The following is a 23,873-nucleotide window of genomic DNA, read 5'->3' on the forward strand; positions in this document are numbered from 1 at the left end:
CTGAAGTCTCTGTTCTTGCTTAGAGTAGTTAATGCACACACACTCTTGTACCCCTATAAACAGGCTCAGTCCAGCACAATTTGGACAGTCTCCACCATGGCTTCCAACCACTTGGGAACCAATCCAGAGGGCACAGGCAATCCCCAGTGACATGGAGCAAGGTGCACCACCTGATGGAAAGGCAAAGCCAGCATCACTTGGTTCCTCAGGGGGAGTTTCTGTAAGACCTGGTACAGATGCCAGAGCTTTGCCTCCTCCTCTTCCCCTTCCTCCCCACGCTCCACTTGGCTTTTAGAACTTGTAGAGTTAGAAATATATTGAGATCTTGCTTGATTGTGTATAGTTACAAAAAATACATGTTTTTCCTTGGATAATATAGAACATAGTCAGCACCATCCAGATGACCTGTAGATTTGTAATAGTTCACATGCAACAAATTACACAAAAGTATGATCCCCTTTCTTTTAGTCTAAAGAGATTCAAAGATTCAATAAAATCTCTTTTAATTTCCCAGGTGCTTGAAAACTTCTCTTTTGCTTGTATTTTTCCAAAATAAACCAACTAGTAAACTGAAGAATCATATTAAAAGGACAAAGTGCTGTAAAACCCCCCAAAACAATTGAATAGAAGGAAGTGCTCGTCACTGACTTTTTCCCCCGTGAAGGCACATTTCCTTCCTAGCCTTCGCTTCACTTATCTGAGGTGGGTTTTTTTAAGAGAAGCATGGGGAGTTGCTAGAGGGAAAATGGATTCTTTATTTCACGTCCTGGTTTCTACCTGTCTTGCCTTGACATTCTCAGGTAAGTGTCTCTCCCCACTTCCCCTCTGCTGAATTGCTCTTTCTGCCAGTGAGCAGAGCCCTCCGGCACAGCCGGTGACTTAAAGAAACCGAGTCACCTCTTCTCTGGGCTTCATACCAGAGGAATGAGGGCAGGGCCAACACAGCCATTCTGTTTAGATTCCTTTCCAAAGGAAAATAAACTGCCTTCTTCTTTGCTGGAAATACATCTTCTTTTTTTTAAGAAGATCTCCTGATAGACAATCCAGGAGCTGATTTTTTGGGACAAATGCTTCAGACAGGAGATGCCTGTCTTTTATTCATTCTTATGAAACTTCAGAGACAAGAACTTTCTGTAATGCTTAGTTAGAAAATTCCCAGATCTGTAAAAACAGGGAAATGACAATATCAATTGAGGGAAATAAATACACATTTGGTTTAGCACTTGGTAACTAATGGGGCTGGAAATGTTTGAGTAACTGAGATTAAAAACAAATAACAACCTAAACTTGATATGGCAGGGAGGCTGCATTTGAAATAACCAGTTCTGTGTTCTGTAACAAGTATGCATTTTGCTTGGTAGCTTTGTGGGGTTTTGATTAATGCACTGTAATTTTCTTCATTTGAGTAGCTGGTGTTGATCTTTAAGTGTGGTGACACAGAGAGCTAATCTTACGTGAATTGGAATGGTCACAAAGCTAACAGCTAGAGACTTTGGAATAAATCCAGTAAAACAGATGTGCTTCCTACCAGTAAAGAACCTCCATTCCTGTAACACAGGCATTGAGAGATTCATCAATTTGTGAATATCCTCCTACGTTTCCCTCAGAAACATTATGAATTTTACTAAAACAACTTTTAGGCAGTAAATTATATTTTTAAAAGTCTGTTGTAAAACTGAAACAGAGACTGAGAATTCATGTAGACGTGTTTGCTTTCCAGCAGGGGAAATGAGGGACTGGTGTTTGAATTTGATAGTTCTTGGATTTCTTTTATATCCAGTTTAATTTTTTCTTATTTTTATGTATAATGAAGGTCAAGATAACCTTGCCACAATAGCTTGGGATTTTGCATTTTCATTATTTATGTTACCAGCACATGCATCACGTGGGTGTTGTGTTTGGAGGGGTTTTTTTAAAATAGGTTCAGCTTCTGGAAGTTTCATGAAAAGTTCAACACTCAGAAAGTGGGAAGAGAAATTTATTTGCTGATGTATTTTAAATCATTGGTAATTTGCTTTTTGTCAAGTAAATGTGTAATCAATCGTATTTTCGTGGAATTTTCCTTTTCCAGAAGGGTTTCTGATTATCCATGTCCAGAAACAGCAGTGTCTTTCAGAAAAGAGAGGAGTCATTATGGAAAAGTGCAATATGACTGACCTGAACCAGAAGTGGCAGTGGATGGCAGATGACAGGCTCCTCCATGTGAAGTCTGCCCAGTGCCTGAGCATCTCCACACGCTCTGCTCTGTCATCTCGCAGCATCACTGTCGATTGTCCCCAGGCAGTCAGGTGGAATTGCCACGAGGATGGGCTCCTGAAGGTGGCCAACAGCTCCCTTTTCCTCACAAAACAAGGTCAGAAGGTCATGGCCAAGCGGAGTAAAAAATACCTTCATACATGGATGCAACTAAAAGCCAGCGAGACGGGAAAACCTGTTTATGTAAATCTGTGCTCAAAGCAAGGTGAGTTATTCCTTCAAGAAAATATCCTGGGAGTTTTGGTAACAAAAATGTCTCTGTTATGCTAATACTAACTCAAATGTGAAAAATTATGATATTTTATTCATACAGAAGAATGTTTTTCACAGTCGAAAAGCATTTTGAGAACTATTTAAGAACAGCTGAGATGAGTGCTGTCTTTCTCACAACTGGTGAAGTTTTTAATCCACTTTATATTTTCAGGATGTCTCTCCTTTTGTCTACTCCCAATCTTTGGATCAATGAGCTTATATGTAACCTCAGCTCACTATTAGTGTGTCATTTCCTTTTTCCATTTCTAAACTATGGGTACTGATTCCTAGTACTTTTCAAAAATGTAGAGGCAAAGAAGTTCTCCTCCCCATTCATTTTATCATACAAATACAGATCCAATCTGTCAAGAGCAAAAAGACATCTGAAAATCAAACACATGCACAATTATTTCTCTGATTAACCTAAATGCATTATTAGAACAGTCATGGCTTACACATTTGCATGTTTACTCAGTGTAATTTTGCTCTTAGATGCCATGTACATGAGAGCACTCAAAATCCTGAGAATAATGAATTGAATTGAAAGTCTCAGAAATTTTTGGAAAAGCACCTTGAAATGCCAAGGTCTGTGCACATACCTACAGCCATACAGATATACCTACAGTATATCTGTGTACTTGTGGGTTTCCATATCCACAACAAAATGGAAGGTACAGTGGTTGGAATACTGCTTGATAATGCTTCTTCAATGTCCCATTGTCAATCCTTCCCGGCAAAGATGTTGATATTGTTCTTCTGCAATATTAAGCAATTTTTCACAGTAAATAAGAACAACCTACAGACATCTTTTTACTGTTAATTCTTGTCTTTACAGGGTTAAAAAAAAAGTTTTATGACTGAAAACTGTTGCATATGTCCAAGTTTTCAGAATGTTTAAACCAAATCCTCATTCTTTCTAAACTCTTAGTTATTGTAAGGCAGGGTACCATTTTTTCAGCAAATTTGCACTTGCAGAACTCTGCTCATAGGACTACTCACCTGAGTGGAGGCATGAAAGGATAGTGTGCAGTACCAGGGAATGGAAAAGTGGCCATGATGCCATCCCAGTCCTCCCATACATGTTAGAGATTAAAAAGGCAAAATCATTTGAAGTCCTGTGGGATGCATATGGCTTGCATATTCAAAGACACTATGAACAGTTCAGATGAGGTGCACAGGTAGTGTTATTTCCTTTGGGTGGAGTGTGGCCTAACAAAGTTAAAGTAACCTTACACACTTTTCTTAATCATCCCCAGAGGAGAAGCAATTTAAGACCAATAAGTACTAAGACAATTGTCATGAGATATTAAAGCACCTTCTCATTTGTTTACTGTGTTCAGTTCTTAAATGAATTTGCCTTGATTTTCCTGAAATTCTCTCCATAGACAGGTCTGTAAATCCTTTCTAAGAGTGTTACTTACCTTATTTTTGACAGCTCTGGGAAGCTCTGCTGAAAAACCAAGAAATTATTGTAATCCTCAATACCCAAATAAGAATTATAGGACTATAAGAACTTCATAAAGTGGAAGTACTGTTAAGAGATTAATTTTCCAAATAGTAGTAAGTACTGTGATAACAATATCTAATGCCCCCAATTCTGGTCATGGCATCCATATGCTTGTGAAAATCTTCAATGCTAAATGTGTAAAATTAGTCTTCCAAGAACATCTATCTGCTTTCAGTACAAGCAGAAGTGGATCAGCCTAAAATAACATATTTGGTCTATATTTAGCTAAGGTAGTAAAAATTGAGCAAAATCTTTGGAGCTGAAATGGCTGTAAGTTTTTCTCCTCCTAAGACCACATTTTGCTATAATTTACCCTCTATTTTCACAGTTCTTATAGAAAGAGTTCTCTTTTGGCATAGGACTAGCTCACTGAATTGCATCCCAAACATCACTCCAGATAGAGTAGAAGCTCCAAACCCAGTAACTGCAACTACCTTTTATTCTGGACCTTACTCAAACATCAAACATTATTTTTCTAAACCTGGGGAAAGTCTGAGCTTGGATTTGGATTTCAAATCATCCGAGATGTGTTTGGATTTACATGTTTTGTAACAGTCCTAACCTAAATGACTGTTTGCGGAAACCAGGATCAATTTGGGAATGTAACCCCTCTCTGCTCACTCAGAGGTAATTCCAAATCTAGCAGCAAACAGTCCTTCTCACACAAACTCATGTTTGAATCAGGCCTCCAGCTGAAACAGCTAACATGAAGAATGGTCCTAAGGTATCAATATCCCTTGAGAAAGTGAGACTTCATTTCCCACCAAATTCATGAGGACATTCTGGGCAGAGTGAGAAAAAATCTCTGTAATGCTAAAGCCTTCTTTTCACCAGCCCACTGTTGGGTTCAGAGCTTCTCTAAGCTTAGAAACCAGGAGAAGGAACAGGAATGGAAACAGGCAAGAGGAAAAGATGAGGCAGTTGAAGAGCTAGAAGGCAGGATGACTGAAAAAGAACACAGAATGTTGCATGTAAATAACACTTGTGGAACAAATGTCCACCATTAATGCTGACAGACTAACACTGATGTCACTCCTGAGCTTCTTTTGTTCTGGGTAGGTTAATTTCAATAAAATATCCAATTAAGAACAGATGCAATGCTATGTGGCATCTTGAATATTACCAGCAAACCTCAAAACCACTGCTGACCAAAAATTATTCACTAAGCAGGGAATTACTTCAAATGAGTAGTAGACACAAGGCCAAGCTGTATGCTGCAGTTATGCACTGAGCTCTGGAGACTGTCACACAGGCTGTAGAGCAGTCTGGATACAGAAGGTGACAGTAACTGTTTTGTAATATGATGTTCTTCATTGCATTTCTCTTCTATCATATCATACATGGTAGGGACAACCCTAGAACTGTGGATATCAAGACATTCAAAAAGAGTAGCTGATTTTGTGGAGGGTTTACTTACAGCTGTGTGCCAAGCACTGAAGAACCATAGTGGGATCCACAAAGATATAAAACATGTTGGATAAGGAATTCAAATAACAACTGGAACATCTTTCTATCTCTTGTTTGTTTCCAGCCTGAAATAGACAAAATACCAGATACCAGGTATGAGCTGAAGTCTGATGTGCCATCTGATGTTCATGCTGTTCCTTCCCCCTTTTCTAGCCTTGGCTCTTGTCTGGGATCATTTCTTTCACATAAGCTTCTCTCTTACCCTTATCCCTCTTTCAGTTTAGTTGTTTCATAATCAGAACTTCAGCTAAGTAAATTCACATCCCATTGGTGATGCTTCAGTGGCTGAGATGGAGCACAGGAGAGACCAGAGCAGTGCATACTCCAAGCGTGCTCTGAACCACTGGAGCAGCAGTAGCACTGCAGAACATGGGAAGACACAGGCTTCTTGGGACTTTTGGGAAGGTGGGAAAGCACCAAAGAAAGATGGCAGAAGCACAGAAAAGGCAGAAACTCTTACCTATTTTTGAAATAATTAAATAATTAAATTAAATATCTTAGACTTTAAGCTTTCCACACTTTTAGTGTTTGTAGATACTGCAATAATCCATACATAAGTTCACTACCAGTTGTAATTTTTTGTGTGTGGAACTTTTACAATTTTCTTCAGGATAAATTAGAACAGTGATAAACGATATTTTCATTCCACCTTTAAGTTGACCCAAAATATTTTTTCCTAAAATACCTTTACTGAAATTCATTTTAATCTCTCCAAGTTATTTTATAGGGTTTTCTAAGTATAAGATTTTGCTAACACATATGTGAACCCATTAAATATCAAAAATTACTTGAATCTTCTTTCTTGGGTCAAAGAAATACATGGTTGACCATTTCTGCTGAGCTTCACCTAGTTAAGGAGAGGTATCAATGTCAGATCCTTGGACATAATTTCAAGACTGTACAAAATCCAACAGCATACTGATAGAAGCTCAGAGATAAATATAGGTTTAGATTTTCTAAAAAGAAAGGGAGAAATCTGCAGTGTAGCCTAGGTCCTTGGGTTTTGTAAATTTCTAAAGCCTCAATGAGCCACAGCACAAAGAATATAGAACAAAACCAGCTCAGCTACTTTCATAGGGAAAAAAATGGAACAATAGGCACAGCTTCCAAGAGCAATCAGGCATGTCCTGCTTTATAATTTCATCTTTGCTAGTGCTAACAACTTTACTGGTATTTTTCATTATTACATTATCTCTATTTTGTGTGGACCTTCATGTGGATTTGAACTTTCAGCTGTCTAAATAGGTGTAGGTGTCTGAAGGAAGGGATTATTTCACTTACCTCAACAAGGTGCTTTTTGTCATTTGAGATGCTCCACAATATTCCACATGATCTCTGGCTGCCAGCCCAGAAAGACACAGGTCTCCCATAAGTGTTATGAGAGCCTGGGCAGACGCCCCAGATGCCCTAGGGCAGTTCAGATTCCACTAGGTTTAGGCAACTGAACCAAGACCTAGGTGTCCATGTAATTTCTGCATATCTGAGCTCTCTTCAGTAGAGGTATAATCCATGGAGTTAGTGGAACTAGATGCCCCTCCCAGTGACCAAAAATCCACTTCAGGGTGAGCTGGAACTACTCATAGTGTCAGAAATAGGGCTGGTACAGCAATGGTGTTATCATCATAGTTATATGGATGTTCTGCTACAACTGATGCTGAAAGAACCTTTCAGTGGCAACTTCAGCATTTCAAAAACAAGCAAGTAAAACAGCAGCTCAGGATTAGACTGGAGTTTGGAGACATTCAACCTCTCTGACATAAGATACAAATGATACTAACTTCTACAACATCCAAATAAAGGAAAAAAAAAAATTTAAGCACCACAGATTTTGCAGGTTTTAAAAGTCACGTTGAATGGGAAAGAAAGGACATTCAGAGAATTTTGTTTTTCTTTCATACCTCAACATACAACAGAAATCTGAATTATGCTTCTTTTATTTACAAGTAATTAGGTAAAAAGATAATTCATTTTGTCCTGCACATAAAGAGATCTTAAAGCAGCCCCTTCTTGTTTCAAGTCTTGCAGAGAGTTAGATGCAGTTTTATGGAGTATTTTGTATCTCATACACAAAATATCTGATTCAGTTATGTTTCACTAGCAGTTCAGCCTTAGTTTTCTGAAACTGTGCTCTAATAGAGTAGGCAGATCAGTACAATGTGAGCTATTTCAGAAAGCTGCACTGTGCCAGCTCAGCTGAGGCTGAAAGCACCACTGTAGGGTTCTCAGCTCTTGGCAACTGACCAGCACTTTTGCTGTTCCTACATGGAAATGTATGGCAGTCCCTTCCTTGTCAGCAGCCTGCTGCTGTGTGGGTGGATGGGGTTTGCAGTACACTCCGTGGATGAAATATGCACTTAGTCAGAACATCATCATTTCTCCTGGGTGTGCTACTGATTATTACAATATTATGCTCACACACTGTATATCATGCAGCCACTAGTGATCAACATCAGTGTCAGCGCTGCTGTCCTGTTCCCAAGAACAGTTTTATGACCCATTTCCAAAGAGGCTGCTGGAACAATGCTAAACACATCTGAAAAATACCACTGTTGAGATTTCTGTGTACTTCACAAATGTCCAGAGAGGAGGTGTGTTTTTTCTGGTTAAAAAATTTGGAACTCAAGTTGTGTAGAAATCTGCTACATGGGCCTTATAATATGCAATTGTCTTTTTTTAAGTGCCTGCTACTGAAGAAGGGCTGTGAGGGTCCTTATGCTAGGATCACAATAGTGGCTTTACTTAGAAGATAAACATGAATTCTGACTTTCTTAAAGTGGGTAACAGATATGAACCCCATTAGTCAGTCCACTGTAGGATATATGGAAAACACTGGTACATATATCTGAAGTTCCAGTATGGCATAGTTCTGTACACAAGTCGCTTCTATCCACAGGCTACAGGTAACAGACTGTAACCAGTATTTTCTGGGAAAGACCCTTTAGCTTTAAACCCAGAATAGCCTGAAGCTTATTAACATGAAAGGTTGGGTCATGCAGTGACCAAATGCTTGTTCATGGGATCTCTGTGGGATGGTGGAACTTTTCTGAGGACCAAGTGTTTTGCTTCCAGGGATGTTGAGCTCTCCCCTCAGCTCCTGCACCAAGAATGCCAGTTATTCCCTGGCTGCTGAGTCCCATAAATGTCACTGGCAGCACCAGCTTCCTTTTATGGAGGAACAGCTTTCCTAAAGCACAATTGCACTGGAATGCAAACGCCTTCCTGCTGGAATCACTGCTATTTTTCTGTAAATTAAGCTAAAAAAAATGTTTAGAGTGTTTTCATGTTGGGTGTGTAAATATATATTTAGAAACCCAAATGTGTGGGGTTTTTCTCTAAGAGATTGCTGACTGCAGATATACTCTTTTTTTGCTTTCTTTCTATCAATAAGTTCTACTTCCTGCTGAAGTAGGAGAGAGATATCTCAGAGACATCTGAAAGGCATAGAACTCTTTCCAAGTCCTCAGGGCTAGGATTTCTAGTTGCTACTCTAGACTTTCAGAGGCCCACAACAATTAGGATATCTCCAGGAACAATGACTGTCATGGAATCTAGACTAAGTCTGGACTTTTGTCAGCTAATGGGTTTGTTGCAGCACCTGATGTCAGGTTGAGCACAAGGTTCCTGTCCTTCTGGTGGGAACCATGAAGGTATGTGACATGGGACCACAGCAGACTCTGCACCTCAGGCTCTCTACAGGGGGTTATGCAAAGGCAGCAGCATGAAGATGATCGTGCAGTTAGATGAGACCTGAGGTTTCAATGAAAACCTTTGCACAAGCAATTTGGAAAAAATATTTAATCAACATTTTTTGTAATTTAATGGAGACTTTGATTTTTTTTTTTTAATTTATTTCCAGAAAAGCACAATTAGATAAAAGGAAAGGAAATATCTACGCTGGACACTAACCCATTCCAGTGAACTACTACTTTTCAAAAAGTTCCAGAATCATGTACCAGATGAACATATTGTGCTGTCAAGCACAGCAAATACTTGCATGGAAATGTTTCCTACTAGAGTTTACAATCTTTTCTGTGCAAATCAGAGTGCTGCAATATTCTTTACATAAACATGTTAACATATATATTTACACATATACAAAAACTTGATAATGTTGATTTTGTGGAAGCTCACCCATTGCTCCTTTGGGTAAGAGGTAATTACACCTTGCCCAGCTAAGACATCATAATTGCACACCAAGTAATTGCATTTGAAAGCTTCTACTGCAATTTAACCCAGTCACTACTTTGTTTTTAAAGGATTTGTGAGCTAAAATTGTTATAAATGGCAACCAGCCCAGTGGCTCAGCAGCAAAACAAGGTTCTGTGATGCTGGAGACCCCAGTTCAAGGACAGACAAAGTGTCTTGGGCATTGAGCCAATACACACTAGCTGTGTTACAGCAATGGCTGGGCAGCTTTTTGTGAGAAGGGGCCAGTGAGTAATTCCAATAGTTTAGCTGAAATGTGATGCTACCAGATGTAGAGGCCACCACAGCTTGAACCCTGCCCTCACTGCCACAAAGAAAGGATATTAAATACATACCAATGGGGAGGAAGAGCCATGAAAATGTGGAGGAAAAATGTGTAGTAAAATCTTTCCTGAGCTCTAATTGCAACTTTGGCTTTCTCTGAAGGATACGTGACTAAAAAAGCGAACCCACTGCCATATTTACAGATACTTCAGTTAAGTGATAGATCATTAGCTGAGCCTTGGGAAGGCAGCAGTCAGGGACTAGCATGGGGTCAGCATAGGACTGATTTTAGAAAGCAAGAGAAATGTTCATGTGGGCACAAGGAACTTGAACATATACGTTGAGAAAAAAATTATCTTGAAAAATTATACTGAACAAAGCCTTGTTTTAAACTTACACCAAAAAAAGGCAGAAGTGAATCTGGCCCATGCACTTAGAAAGGACGGGAGAGGGTTGACAATATGACTGTGTGCCATTTGATAGATACAAGTATGGGGAAAAGTTGCAAATGAAAACAATTGTGCCATTAATGACAAAGTACAACCTTTCTCTTCCCTTCAGAATCACTCACAGACAGTATTTAAAATGAATGGTATGAGGGTTCAGGGACATTATTTTTTTCTGGTTATGTTTCTCAGGCTTTGGTATTGATGCAAAAACACATTTGCACTGAAAACGAAAAACCTATACAACTGACAGGTGTACTTGAACTACTTGGAAGCTGTATCAGCCACATTTATTGATCTAATTAATTGTTTATAAAAATGTTAAGGCAATTTAAATAATTTTCCTTTGTTTGTTTTAGATCTCCAAGATGCAGACACTTCTGTGTGGAGTACTAGAACTACATCCTCCTCTTCAAATACTGTTACTTCTAGGCCTGAAAATGTGTTGAAGAGTAGCACAGAGATGTTCATCAGAAATGTGACTGAACACTTCAGTAAAAATCCAATTGAAAACCTCTACTTTGACTTGAAATCTGTAGTAACAGAGAAAGCCTGGATTCCAACAACCACTCTTCAGTACTCTAGCACTACAGAAGAGGTAAGACAGAAGAATTACTGATTTTTATAAAGCCTGCTCCACTCTGTGGAGCCTGATAGCTATTACAAGTGGGCTTAAAAAAACAACAAACCAAAACCTGAAACAAACTACCTAAAGGACTAAGCTTTGTTCTTTTCTTGGTGGGATGCTTTGTTTTGATGTTTATGCTGACAGTGTCCTTTGCTAGAAGCATAGCTGCAGAAAAATTCTGCCTCTTCTGTACAGCCCAATCCTGGTGCAAATGTTGCATTGGATCAGGATATGTGAGAAGCAATGGAAGGCTCCTGTGTGGCAGGAGCCACAGGAGCCTGGGTATCTGCTCTCAGTGACTCAGGCTCTGGTATTGTTTGTTATATGATGTAAGGGTCTAGTTCCAATTACATGCTAAGAATTACAGTATGCAATGCCCTTATTTACAGATAATTACATACATTGTTTACAGATCAAAGCAAGAGAAATCCAAATGCTTTAACTGGCCTCGAAAGGAACCCTGGCCTTGGCCATGGTCAGCTTATGTACTGGCTGATAGGCAGAGTGGAAACACACAGACAATTCTTGGTCTCTGGTCTGTCCGGCCACAAACTGCCCCGGCAGAGAAGGTCAATGGGGCTGCCTGCCCAGCTGTAGAAGGAGCACATGGCAGGCCATTTGCTCCAAATCAATTTCCAGTCTTCCTTTTCTGTAAGACTCAGTTCAGTAATGTGAGGACAAATCTGGAATTACCACTGGCAAAATGTGCACAGGCAGTTAGAAGCATGCAGGACATTCATTATTGGTCCCTGTATCACTATTATCACATAGTGGTTTAGAACTGAAAATCCCTAAATTCCCTGTGGTTTATCTTCCAGGGTACCACACTACACTCAGTGTATTGGGGCAGGCAAACATGCTTCAGTTACTACTGTGTGTTGAAGTGGATAAGACTAAGAAAGGTATTTTATGTTTGGGAAGGCTGTGGACAGAGTGTCAGGGTCCACAAACTTGTGGTTTATGGACCCCAACACTGCTGTTCTGATGCTGACAAGGGAAAGGGACTGAGCCAAGGATGGGCACACTGCACGCTATTCCACAGCTGATGCAGTTCTTTCTAAATATCATCTTTCTGGCTCAGTGCATGCAGGCTGAGCTTGTTTCCTCATGCCCTCTGTTCATTTGCATTCCTCCTGCACAGAATACTTGTTTTTTCCAAATGGAAATGTCCTATAAAAACAAGGATTACCCAAACTGCCTCCAACACTACTACTACATATTCCTGCCAAAGCAAGAGAAATGGCACCATTTTAACAGAAACTACTGCCTCTTGTATTTCTACCCCACTTGTTCCTGAATCACAACATTTGCACTGAACAAGCTGCTTAGGTCAAAACTTTCAAACCAGAATTCTGATGATAAGCTGTCTAAGCATATCTATGAAAAAAAAATCAGCAGTAGCTTTCTCTTGTAGCCTCCAGCTGGCTCTGGACATTTGAATCTAGATATACCAATTTAGACACACAAACTTAAAATCTTTGGCCTCCCTCTCTGTTTCCCAGTCTTTAGAGTGGAGTTAAAAACATTTTTGTCAAGCTTTAGGGATGTTTAAAGGATTAACTGGATTTAACACAATACTTTGAAAACACATAGACTAAGTGCTGAATATTGTTGTGAGGAAGACAATACCTTCTATGAAGTGCATTTGCCCAGGCTGGGGCCTCTTGTTTGCAGAAGTAAAGCCATGTTGTTATTTGGCTGTGCACATACCCATTTTGGGGGGACAATAGTGGCATTTCAATTGAACAAAATGTTTGGTTTAGAGCTGCCTTGGATTTCAAGTAAAACTGCAGCTTGCACTTTGAATCCATGACAAAAGCTATGCAAAGCCCATTTCCTCTTGATTAGAGAGACAGAGAGGTTGGTGTTAAAAAAAAAAAAAGTCAGGAAACCTTGGGAAAGTGTCTGAAAGGGACTTTGGAGCCTGCTATTAAAGACACGTCCGGCAACTCCCAAAACTCACTTCCAGTTCTTTTTTCAGTTTAATTAGTTTCTTGGCTTGCCACACAGGTCAGTAAGTGTTAAAGGCTGTGTGACTGATTTACTAAAAGCCCATTTATTCAATACTAGTCTGGAAATAATTACTTGTGGCATTATGTTGGCTATTCTATATAAATATATTGCCACCAGTGAATGATGGACCCCTCATGTTTTATTCCAGTGCTGGCATAGACATCTGTCTAAGACCTTACCCATGTAGCAACTTTTTCTGGATAACATACAGAAGGAGTAAAAACCTGTAATAAACCAGTAATTTCCTACTAATACAGAAAAGTAAATATTTTATGATATCAAGAATAAGAGTAAGAAAGTAGGAATTATGAGCACTTCTGAGAAACAGTAATATAATTTTCTTCCACAATTTATCTTATGCTAGCTAGAAGAGACAAACAGGTATTTATGTCCAAAAGTCTTTAAGTTTTACTTGTGGTAGGTTCCATTTTTTTTTCCTGGATTTTATGTTTGCAGTGTTGATTATGCTTCATTTTCCTTTTACTTATTACATCTACTTTAAAAAACTTATATCTAAATATCCAAATTATATCTTCCCTGGAAGTTCAGGTCATGGATGTTTTCAAAAATCCCTAGAATAATGTGAGCTCCTTTTCAAGAAAAGGCAGGTAACCCTGAATGTTTTAATTTTCAGAGAGGGTTTTGAAGTAATCCAAACATCCCAATAAGCCTTCAGATTTGCACTTCTCCAGTGCTGGAAAAGTATTGGTGTGGTTTATGCTGTTAAGCCCAAAAATCACAATCACCTAAAGAAGAAATCACACTGTAAAACTCTCACCTTAAATGATTACAAGACATCTATGTCATTTTAGTCCTAGTTTAGGTCTAAGAAACACATCTTGTGTTTCCTATCAATGGTATGATTATCCCTGTGCTAGCTCTTTGGGGTTTGGTTCCTCCTTCTGTCTGAAGTATGTAAAACATCTCTTCCAAAGGAGATCCTCTCTGGCATAACAACCAACACAGATTTATGTTGTCACTTAAGGCAATGATCATAAAGTTATTAACTACCCTCAGCTTTGCAAAGTACAGCACAACACTTTTAGTACCACGTCCCTAGGACCAGGCACAGAGCTCCACTGGGACAGATGAAGTTTTCTGTAGGGACAGGTACCACTCTTGAGTGCTCAGACTTTTGATTTCAGAACAGAAGGACAGCTAAGGTTTTTCAGATATTTGTATCTTGTTTGACAGGCTAGTGCCCAGAAAAATCCTAGAGCAGCAGCTCCTCTAAAAGGTAGACTAATGTTTGTAGAACCTAGAACCTTTTTCTCCCTCAAAGAGGTCAAAAGCGATACAGATGGTGTTGAATTTGCTTGAGGTACTGCTTTTAGAAGTTAAAATCTCACGCACATTATGCAGTACAGAAAGATGCAGAAAAATACTATTCCCATTGAAGAAAGTAAATGTCCATTTCCTTCTCTTTGTGCACCTCCAAATTCACTCCATGTCTGCTATTGCGTATTTGAATATCTGAAGGTGCAAAAATGCTTCTGTCTACACTTCTTCCCTGTCTGCCCATGCACACATTGACATGCGAGTTCTCAGAGGCTGAAATGTAAGCAAGAAGGAAATAGGTATGCATGACAGAAATGGAAAGTTTTCATTTTGGCAGTAGCCAACTCAGAGTTGCACACATCTTTATTGGTGCAGTCTGAAAACAGGGAGACTTTTTTGCTTTTCATGGCGTGTGTAATTTTAGCTTGGGAGATATTCAGGCGATGTGGGAAGGAATTGTTTCGAGGACACAAGTTGAAACAGAAAACGGAGATGACTTGGCCGCTCCCACAGACTCCGCTGCTGCAGGCAGGAGCTCAGCTGGGCTCTGCTGGGCTCTCCTGATGCAAGGCCCTGGCTGCAGTGCCACATGGCCAGTGAGAGAATGGAGCCCTTGGTGCTCTATGGTTAACCCTTAAAAACATCTGAGTTTGGGACACAAGAGCTGGAGTGGTGGGTTACTGATAGCTAAAGCCAAAAGGAGGGTGGACCAGGAGGAGGGATGGCTGTGAAGGGTGGCCGGTGTGAGGAGAGCAGGCATGCAAGGTGAGGTGGCCATGGAATGAAGCAAGCATGAGGCGAGATGCCCAAGAGGAGTGGCAGGCAGGAGGAGAAGGAGCCACAGGAGGCAAGGTGGCCGTGAGGCAAGGCAGGCAAGAGGCAAGGTGGGAATGAGGCAAGGTCAGCATGAGACAAGGCAGCTGCGAGGTGGGGCAGAGGCAAGAAGACATTGTGAGGCGATGCAGCCAGGAGACAAGGCAAGGCAGCGCCCGGTGAGGTGCAGCCAGCGTGCGACAAGCGTGCCGCTCCCCAACAGCGGCACCGCTGAAGGGCCCCGTGCGCCGGGGGAAAGATTGCGAAGACAAGACAGAGGGGGAAACCGACATGAGGAGGAGGCAGCGAGGAAGGAAGAGACGTGGGGTGGGAGAGGAGCCGGGAGGAAGGTGGGATCCTTAAGGAGAGAGGGGCGGCACCCCGGAGCCGGTCGCCTGCCCGGTGGGCGGCAGGTCCCGAGTCGCCGAGCTTCGCCCCCCGCAGCGAGACGCGAGGAAATCGCCTCTTGATTGCGGAAGTCGGCGGGAAGGGCTCCGGGAGAGTCAGCCCGGGTCAGAATGGCAGCGTGGGAAGCGGCGGCCGCCTCCCCCGCCTCCTCCGCTCCTCCTCAGCCGCAGGCGGGCAGCCCCCCCACCCCACGCCGGTGTCAGGGAGGCGGCTCGGCGGCCGGGGCAGCCCCGAGCGCATGCAGCAGGCGGGCGGCCCGGCACAGGGCTCGGAGCCCGGCGGGGAGCGGGGGCCCCCGGGGCCCGCCGCCGCCACTTCGCTTCTTCGGATACCCCCACCCCAACCCCGCCGTCCCTTCCCCTTTTCCCCTCCCCGCGAGGGTTTTTGGCGTTAAAAACTGTCGGCGATGCTGAGCTATGGAGCAGGATTCGCCCTGTGGACGGCGCTGGCCCTGACCAAGGTGAGCGGCCGGGAGGAGGGGGGCGGTGTAGGGTCGTCCCTCGCAGGTCGCAGGCGAGCCTGGGGGACACGGGCAGGTTCGCCCCGCAGCGGCACAACGCGGGGACGGGGCTGGGGGCTGAGCCCGGGGGTACTGGCGGGTCTCTCAGAGCTCTCCTCGCTCTCCGCAGGCCGCGCCGGAGCAGGCGGCGGGATGCAGCGCCAACCTGACGGAGCGGAGCGTCGCCGGGCAGAGCGTTCGGCTGCGCTGGGGCGCCGCGGGCCGCGCCTGCAACTTCAGCGTGAGCGGGCGCTCCGAGGACGGGGAGGCAGCCGGCTGCCAGCCCGCCCCCGCGGGCAACGGCACCTACGGCTGCACCCTGCGGGGCCTGGAGGCCGGAACCTGGTACCACCTGCGCATCGAGCCGCTCGCCGGCGGCGAGGCTCTCAACATCTCCCTGCAGACAGGTAGGGGCGCGGGCGCGGCAGGTGCGCGGGGAGGGACGCCGGGCTTTTCCCTTTCCTCCCCTTGCTTCGGCCGGCTCCAAGAGGAGGAGGAGAGCGATGCATTTACAGCTCCTGCAAGTGGGCAGTGTTTGCTGAACATAGCAGCCCTGCGCTTGAGTTCTCTTTAGCCCACTGCCAGAAGTGACTCCTGCCGACAGTTAACCCACCAGGCTTGAAAGAAGGTGCTGTGAGGATATTAAGTTAAAAAAAATGGTTTTGTCGTACTAGCTCATAACATCCTTCGTGCTTATGCAAATACATTGTTGTCATAATTCCTCAGCTGACAGTTTATTTACTGTGTTTAAAATACAATCTATTTCATAGCAGGTAAGTCTTCTTTAAGGGTACTGAAACACACTGTTTCAGCCCATTTCCATGCTTTGGTTCTGTCTAAGCAGAGACTAAAAGTCAGACAGTAAGGCTGAAACTTCCTTCTTATATGTTTTCCTTGGATATCACCAGTGAGGTGTTATGATATGCAGTTGTGTACAGAGCACTTCCAGTGACACATCCATGACTGGCTGTAAAAAATGGTCCAGCAGCCTGACAGAGGGCTGCCAAGGAAAGACCCCCTTCTGCATTCGTGTTTGTGCGGGCATGCGAACAATTCAGCTGTGAAGCAATGGACAACGTTGAATGACAACAGCTGCAGTGGCACAACTGGCCTCTTTCTACCTGTATTTGTGCTTTGTGAAGATGATAAAATATAATACTGTTCGACCTCTTAAAGGTAGTAGTTCAAGACCCAAAACAAAGATGTCTTAAATAATGTCCATCATTAAATGCCTCTCTGATTTGCTCCTAAGGTTAGTTTTAGAGAGGTACTTAATATTAGTATTGAAGATTACAGCAGCCAAGTAGTTCACAATTACAAAGGTGTTGCTTTCTGTCGGAGCCTTTTCCTATATTAAGCATACAAATGCACTAAATACTCTCCATTAATTTGCTGTGGTAACTCAAGTTTAAAAAAATCCACTGACAAGTCTGCTGGTGTCATAGCTGTACACTAAGCACAAGTCATGTCAGTTGGTAAAAATGAGTAATAGTTCCTATGCAGACTGTGATTTAAATTCGTTGTGCATCATGTTGATTGTTTTTAATATTGATATTGATGACTTGTAATGTGAAAATTGAAATAATAGATATCAGAGAGGCAGGTATAAATCACCATCATTTCTGTATAGTAAAGTTCTATTATTGAACACTTGCATAGAAGGTGAGAAGATACCACTTTAGAGCACATTTTGATTAATAGAGTACCATTAACACAGAAGCTTGTACGTGCCATTTATGACTTTTTTATCACTAAATAGATTTTTCAAGGCTGTACGATGAAAGTGATTGGAAACAGCTGATCATTAGAGTCATATTATGTAGCTGACATCAAAGTGAAAAGACTGATTAAAGTTTAAGTTGAAATACTGATAATTGGTATACCATAGTTGAAGTGAGGTTTACGTTTAGGTTTTGGATAGCAGAGATCAGTCAAAAGCATGAAATAAGAATCGAGGAGCCATGAATGTTTCCTGCAGAGAGCTGCTGAGATTGAGATTGCTCTGTGGTTCCTTGCTTTCCTTGAGTTGAATTGCTTGATGGTGTTCAAAATACACAATTAGCCCCAATTTATTTTTTTTTCTAAAGAATTTTTCTAAATTATGCCTGTGAACAACCCATGGTGTATTGTCCATACTGAGCTTTTCAATGCAGAATGAGGGAGGATTATTTCTCTTATGTTTCCACTAGGGGCAGCATTTTAAACCAATTTCATGGAAGCTCTTTTTCACCTGTTCTTTGTAACTTGATGACAGTAGTTTTAGTTTACTATCTACTGAACCTGAATGTCCATAGGCATGCGTTCCTGGAAATTGTCCTGTGAATATGGAAGTATAAACAGTCTTTCCAGCCATATTGTAAACAAAATTTCTACCAATTTCACTGGCAGTGGAACTGAGTTATGGGCCATCTAAAACCACAATGTCTGACCTTGGTCAGTGAGGTTTCCTTCCTGAGCTCTTTTTCTAAGGAAGATGGGCTAAGCTGTCCATTGAAGGTGCTTTCTCCACTGGCTATCAAAGAAGGCTAGGTTAAACCAGAAAGCCAAAGTGTAGTTGGTTGAAATGAAAGGAATCCCATCTCATGTGTTTTATTTTTGCAAAAAGATGTTTGAACATCTGTATTGTCTTGATAAAATAAATACACATGAGAAAGTGTGAGAATGTTCAGGTTTGTTTGTATGCCTAGTTCAGAAACTACCTTTTTGCTCATATTCAATCCTGTAAAAATCTTTGTGTGCCAGTTCTGAGTTTAGTTTTCATCAAGTTCCTTATACAAAGTACTTGAGTCGCTAAGCACATAAAATCCAAAACATTTGGTTAAATTTTGAGTGTGATATTTTCTGACTGGGAACTCATGGTGAAAGCAATGAATAATGCATGCCACAGTTGCAGTGGTAATGTAAAAGGTTGGAGAGGACCATATTGGCCTTTTGAGTATATAATGTTACATTAAAATCATGGTCTATGTTGTTTGCAAGTTTCATAGTCTGATAGAATAATTGTGCAGCTCGAGAAGATTCCATAAACTCTCAAGTAACACCAGATTCCCTTGTGAATCTTTTCTTGGAGAAGCAGCTTCTATTTCACTTGTGGATACATAGATCTTAAGTCTAATGATGTATGAAATAGTGGTACAAGAATCCACACTAATCCTCTAAAGTGACTCTTTTTACTCGAGAAATTTTGGTCTGTGGGTTGTAAATTTAAAACAGCAAGTATTTAATCCTGTAGAGCAGAACTAAAATAGGTCATCCAAAATGATGGAAAATACAGTCACATATGCACTTCATAAGCCATGTATACATAGGCATGGAAACACACAGAGTGGGGACATTTGTGCTGTTTTGGTAGAATAGGAAAGGAAGAAAAAACTGATAACACAATTATCAGCTCTTAACTACAGATAAATTTTCCACTGCAAAACTGAGATTACAGATGTCAGTGGGCACAAGTATGCATATTTGCTTCATATTAATATTTACAATTTGTTGGGGTTTTTCTAAGTTATATATATATATGCACATTAAACAGCACATAAAACCATACAACTAGTCAGCATGCTGCTGACATTGTAAAGCTGGGATATGCACCTGTCAGTCCTTTCATGTTATATTGTTTTCTCAATAAAACTATTTCTGTGATTAAGAATTGATGTACAGCAAAAGATGGTAGGATTTTGTCTTTCTCAATTATAAGTAAGATACATTTTAAGTTCTCAAATCTCCAAATGTCTGTGCACCAGTATAACTATATTTCAGTGAATGATTAGGTCTAGGTAAAAATAGTAGTATATGAATAGATCCTAAATTACAGTTAAATTTATAAATTTCAATTCAGAATTGAAATACAGATTTGAGATACTGGTCTAGAGAGCCATGGAAAACAATTTTGCAATTACCCCACTTTCAACTATGTCTTCTAAAATAGACTTATAAATGCCATTTTCAGAATCTTTGTCTACAAAAATATTGCAGTGCTGTATTATGTGACTATCCAATTCAAGCCTCCTGTACTGAGAGAACTATAGGTAAATAATTTTTTGTTAGAAAATCCATTAAATATTTGAATGAAAAGAAGATAGAATTTTATCTTCCAAGACGCAACTGTTAGAGTGGTTTTTCATTGTAATATGTAACTTTCTAAGCATACACAGGTCATGTGTTCACTCCTGTAAATTTCAAGTTATTTGGGACAAATTTGATTTATTAGCCATCTATAGGAACAACACGTGACATGGCTCTAACTATAGGCTGTATAATCCTATCATCTGTAATCATCTAATGGTTATGATCATCATTTCAAAGGCAGAGTACAAGAAGAAAATAAATAACCGTATTTTAAAGATTCTCTAATTTGCATATCATCCCAAAGAAATGGATATTTGTGCTTAGTAAAGACAATGAAATCAACCCTCTTTACTTAATCTTCAGAAAAGTCCTTATGAAGTAGGTTACTGTTTTATGAAGAGGGAAAGGTAGGAAAAAATGTGGTAGGAAGATAACTGAGACTGGCAGGAATTCCCCGTTACTAAGTCCTGGGCTCATACCTCCCAGCTGTTTTTGTTTTCTCCTGCATAAGGCAGGTGTGTTTCTGTGCTTACAGGCTGTATCTGGGAGTCATGTCACTGGAGTTTGACATAGCCATATCTGTAAATTGGATCTGCAGCAGCTGTGCAGAGAAAGCATATCCTCTTCCCCAGAAGTGAAAATGGAGTTGCAATATAATTCAAAGACCATTAAGTCTCTGGAAGATGCCTTTGTAGACCAGGGGACGTTAATTTGTATAGTGTCAAATGGTATAAAAATATCTTGATGAAAATATTTTATTTCTGTGATATATCTGTGTTGTATCATTGCCAACAGAGACTTGTCTAACAATGTAAATGGTTTTTTAAGTGTTTGTTTCCATCCAGGGCTCTTTCAGCCCAGGCACTTCCCAGTCTCATTGTTCCTTTGTTCTAGCGGATGTACAAAGCACTGAGTGTTTTGTTTTCTGGACCAGATAGATTAGATAAAGTCTGAATTTCTGAACTTCACCTTCTAGGCACGCAACTTTCTTCTTTACTCATGCACCTTAGGAGACAGATTACCCAGGATAGTAAAAGTGCTTCTGAAAATGCAGATATCTTTTTTGTCAAATTTGGCAAATAATATGGATAGCAATGGTGATTACTTTTGCAGGACTAAAGAACTGTTGACCTTGTCCTAACTTAGTCAGAAAGAGGGTTAAACTTCTTGATAGTTATCATGACTGTTCTCTCAATGTCAGTCAAATTAAAACTTTTTTGGCTGGCTGTGCATCTGACCATATATAGTGCTGGAATTTATTTCTGACTTCCAAAGTCTGACCTTTCGGATTAGAACAATTGCCTTCAAGGAACAAGATTATACCCCCACTATTCACTTTTGCCAACATAATAGTCTTTGGTGGCTTAGTATATATTATAGGTGGAGCTGGTAGTCAAGCCTATTGTTAAGATTTCCTGACACTTTTCATTAAAACCTCATGTTTCAGTTGCTGTAACTGGGTGAAGTTTTAACTATTTGGCCTGAAGTTTGATGTGCTTGGTCTTTAATATTACTTTCTTCTTTTTCAGATTTAAGCAGACTTAGTTTGGCCTTTAAGAAAGTGGTCAAGAAAAGATAGTTACTTTTATTGATTGATTTTGTAAATCAATTCGTTTAATTTTCATCTCTTTCTGAAGAGCACTAACATCTCTGTGGTCCAAAGGAAGAATCTGAATTTAAGCAGAGACATAGGTTCAAAGGGACACAGTGCTTTCAGAGCCACAGAGAGGTTGAGGTTGGAGGGGACCTCTGGAAGTCATCTGGTCCAAGAACCTGGTTCAAGCAGGGCCACCTGGATCTGGTTGCCCAGGACCATGTCCAGTCAGTTTTTTAATGTTTCCAAGGAAGGAGATGCTTCCTTAACATTCCTAATGTATTTGGTTGACAAAGTACACCACTAAAACTTGGCACTACTCTGTTCTCAGCAGAGCTTTGTAGGAAGTGATTAAACCTTCCACATCATCCAGAATTTGAAGAAAAAGCAGCTTAAAGGCTGCTAAGGCCCTCCTACTTATGTATTTGTAGGTGGGAGGTAGGTTCAACTTCATCTTTGCAGCCTTTACATTGCATTTTTAACTTAGTGTGATTGACATTTTTTTGTCTTCTTTGTTCAGGGAACCAAGCAGCAATTACTGTATTGGAAAAATAGTCTTGTTCTTCTGTGTTTGAGGTGCTGTTCATACAGAGACCACAGTTCTCAGTCTGGATGCACCTTACACTCCTGGTCTGATGCTAAGAAATAGTAGCACAGAGTGTACTCTTGTGGTAGGCAAATTTATTCCTAAATTGTCGGGAAATTTTAACGTCCCAACTTATGAAGGCTTGATTTCACCGCTTTGAGTTGTTTCATGATATCTTCTTAACAAGTATTTGCTTAGCCTTTTTGGAAGACACAAATGTCAATACCTTAGTACATCAACATGTAATACATTCTGTGTTGTTTGCATGAATTCTTGTGAGTCATGAAATGCATCTAGAGAAAAAAAATCAACCAGATTCTTTAGGTTTGGTCAGTTTATCTTTCCTTTAGAATGTATCTTATTTCACAGGTGGTTTTACTGGAGAGCTTCTTAATAAACAACATAATGAATGTTGAGAGTTTCAGAGAAGTAATTCCAATATTAGTTTCTTAAGGTATATCCAATATACTGGTTTGGTTTTTTTAAATTTTTATGAACAGAACTACAACTGAGCAGAAGCATGTTCTATCAGAATGTTTGAAGTTGTTGAAGCTAATACTAAAAATAAAAGATCATTGCCCTTAAAATTGTATAAACGCTCATACCCTTAACTGATGAAGTGTTTAGGGTGAGTGCTAGGAAATGAAAGCTGTTGCTGCCATCTATAAAGCTACATTACACTGAGGCACTGAGTTTAATTTGCTGGGTTTACATGTTTGCTGTTTCTTACTAAAGTTGTTAGAGTTTTACTAGAGTTTACTGCAAGCAGGTTTCCAAGCTTGCAATATACATCCACAGTGGAAGTGTTTTGCTATGTGCATGTCTGTGTGAGTGTGTGCAAATACATACAAGTAATATTTCTGAATTCTTCAAGACTCTCTTGTAGACTGGCTTCAATGTACAGTGTTTATAAATAGAAGGAGAAAAGTATTGGCAGCATGATGATGATAAAGGGAGAGTTTTGGAAGATTTCTTGTGCTGCTGTGTAAAATTTCAGATAATGCCAAAGCAAGAAATGGTTTATGTTTTCTGGGTTTTTTTCCTAACTGCAGATCCCTTGCCACCGTCTCGTTTGGAAATTAATAAGGAAAAAACGACACTCACAAGCTTGCAGGTTCAATGGGATCCTTCCTCAGGAAAGGTGGACATGTATAACCTAGTATTACTTGATCGTGATAATAAAAAGATACAAGAAGTCTCCATACCAGGAAGAATTTCAAAAACAGAAAATACATTTTCCGGTCTCATTCCTGGGAATAAATACAGCATTTTCCTCAGTGCTGTTGCTGGAAATAAGACTACCCCAGAACTTCACATTAGTGGATCCACTGGTAGGACTTCTTTTCCTGTAGTTCATCTAAGTAAAACCACTTACAGTATTCTGTACTTCTGCGTTTTGAAATTAGCAAATTGGTATCATTCTTACTTATTTATAAGTAGAAATAATGTATAAATCTCTGGCTGACATAATGAATTGTTTGCTAAGAATAGTCTCATTTTTATTGTATATTTGGGGTTGGGTTTTCAGTAATCCTGAAGAAACCCAACATATTCCAAGATTAAATCTATTTAAAATTGCTGAAATGAT

General features: G+C 40.5%; 2 protein-coding genes across 3 annotated transcripts in view; both read left to right on the forward strand.

The window, feature by feature from the left end:
* Positions 1-2,037: 2,037 nt before the first annotated feature.
* On the forward strand, positions 2,038-15,932 carry LOC139587648 (uncharacterized; the record flags this gene model as incomplete). The annotated part of the gene is made up of 5 exons (XM_071422043.1): positions 2,038-2,461; positions 10,758-10,996; positions 13,404-13,420; positions 14,742-14,845; positions 15,430-15,932. Coding segments are annotated over 5 exons (1,287 nt in total), but the record flags the coding sequence as incomplete, so codon positions are not given.
* LOC139588281 (receptor-type tyrosine-protein phosphatase beta-like) overlaps positions 15,668-23,873 on the forward strand; it is a 47,759-nt gene continuing 39,553 nt past the window's right edge. For both annotated transcript variants that reach the window (XM_071423430.1, XM_071423431.1), the window contains exons 1-3: positions 15,668-15,998; positions 16,168-16,444; positions 23,338-23,616. In XM_071423430.1, the coding sequence (XP_071279531.1) occupies positions 15,945-15,998; positions 16,168-16,444; positions 23,338-23,616 (610 nt within the window). In that variant the 5' untranslated portion in view covers positions 15,668-15,944. The remainder of the gene's footprint in view (positions 15,999-16,167; positions 16,445-23,337; positions 23,617-23,873) is intronic.

Source organism: Agelaius tricolor, unplaced genomic scaffold, assembly GCF_023055355.1.
Source record: "Agelaius tricolor isolate 1412-34295 unplaced genomic scaffold, bAgeTri1.0.p SCAF_3, whole genome shotgun sequence".
Taxonomy (NCBI): Eukaryota; Metazoa; Chordata; class Aves; order Passeriformes; family Icteridae; genus Agelaius; species Agelaius tricolor.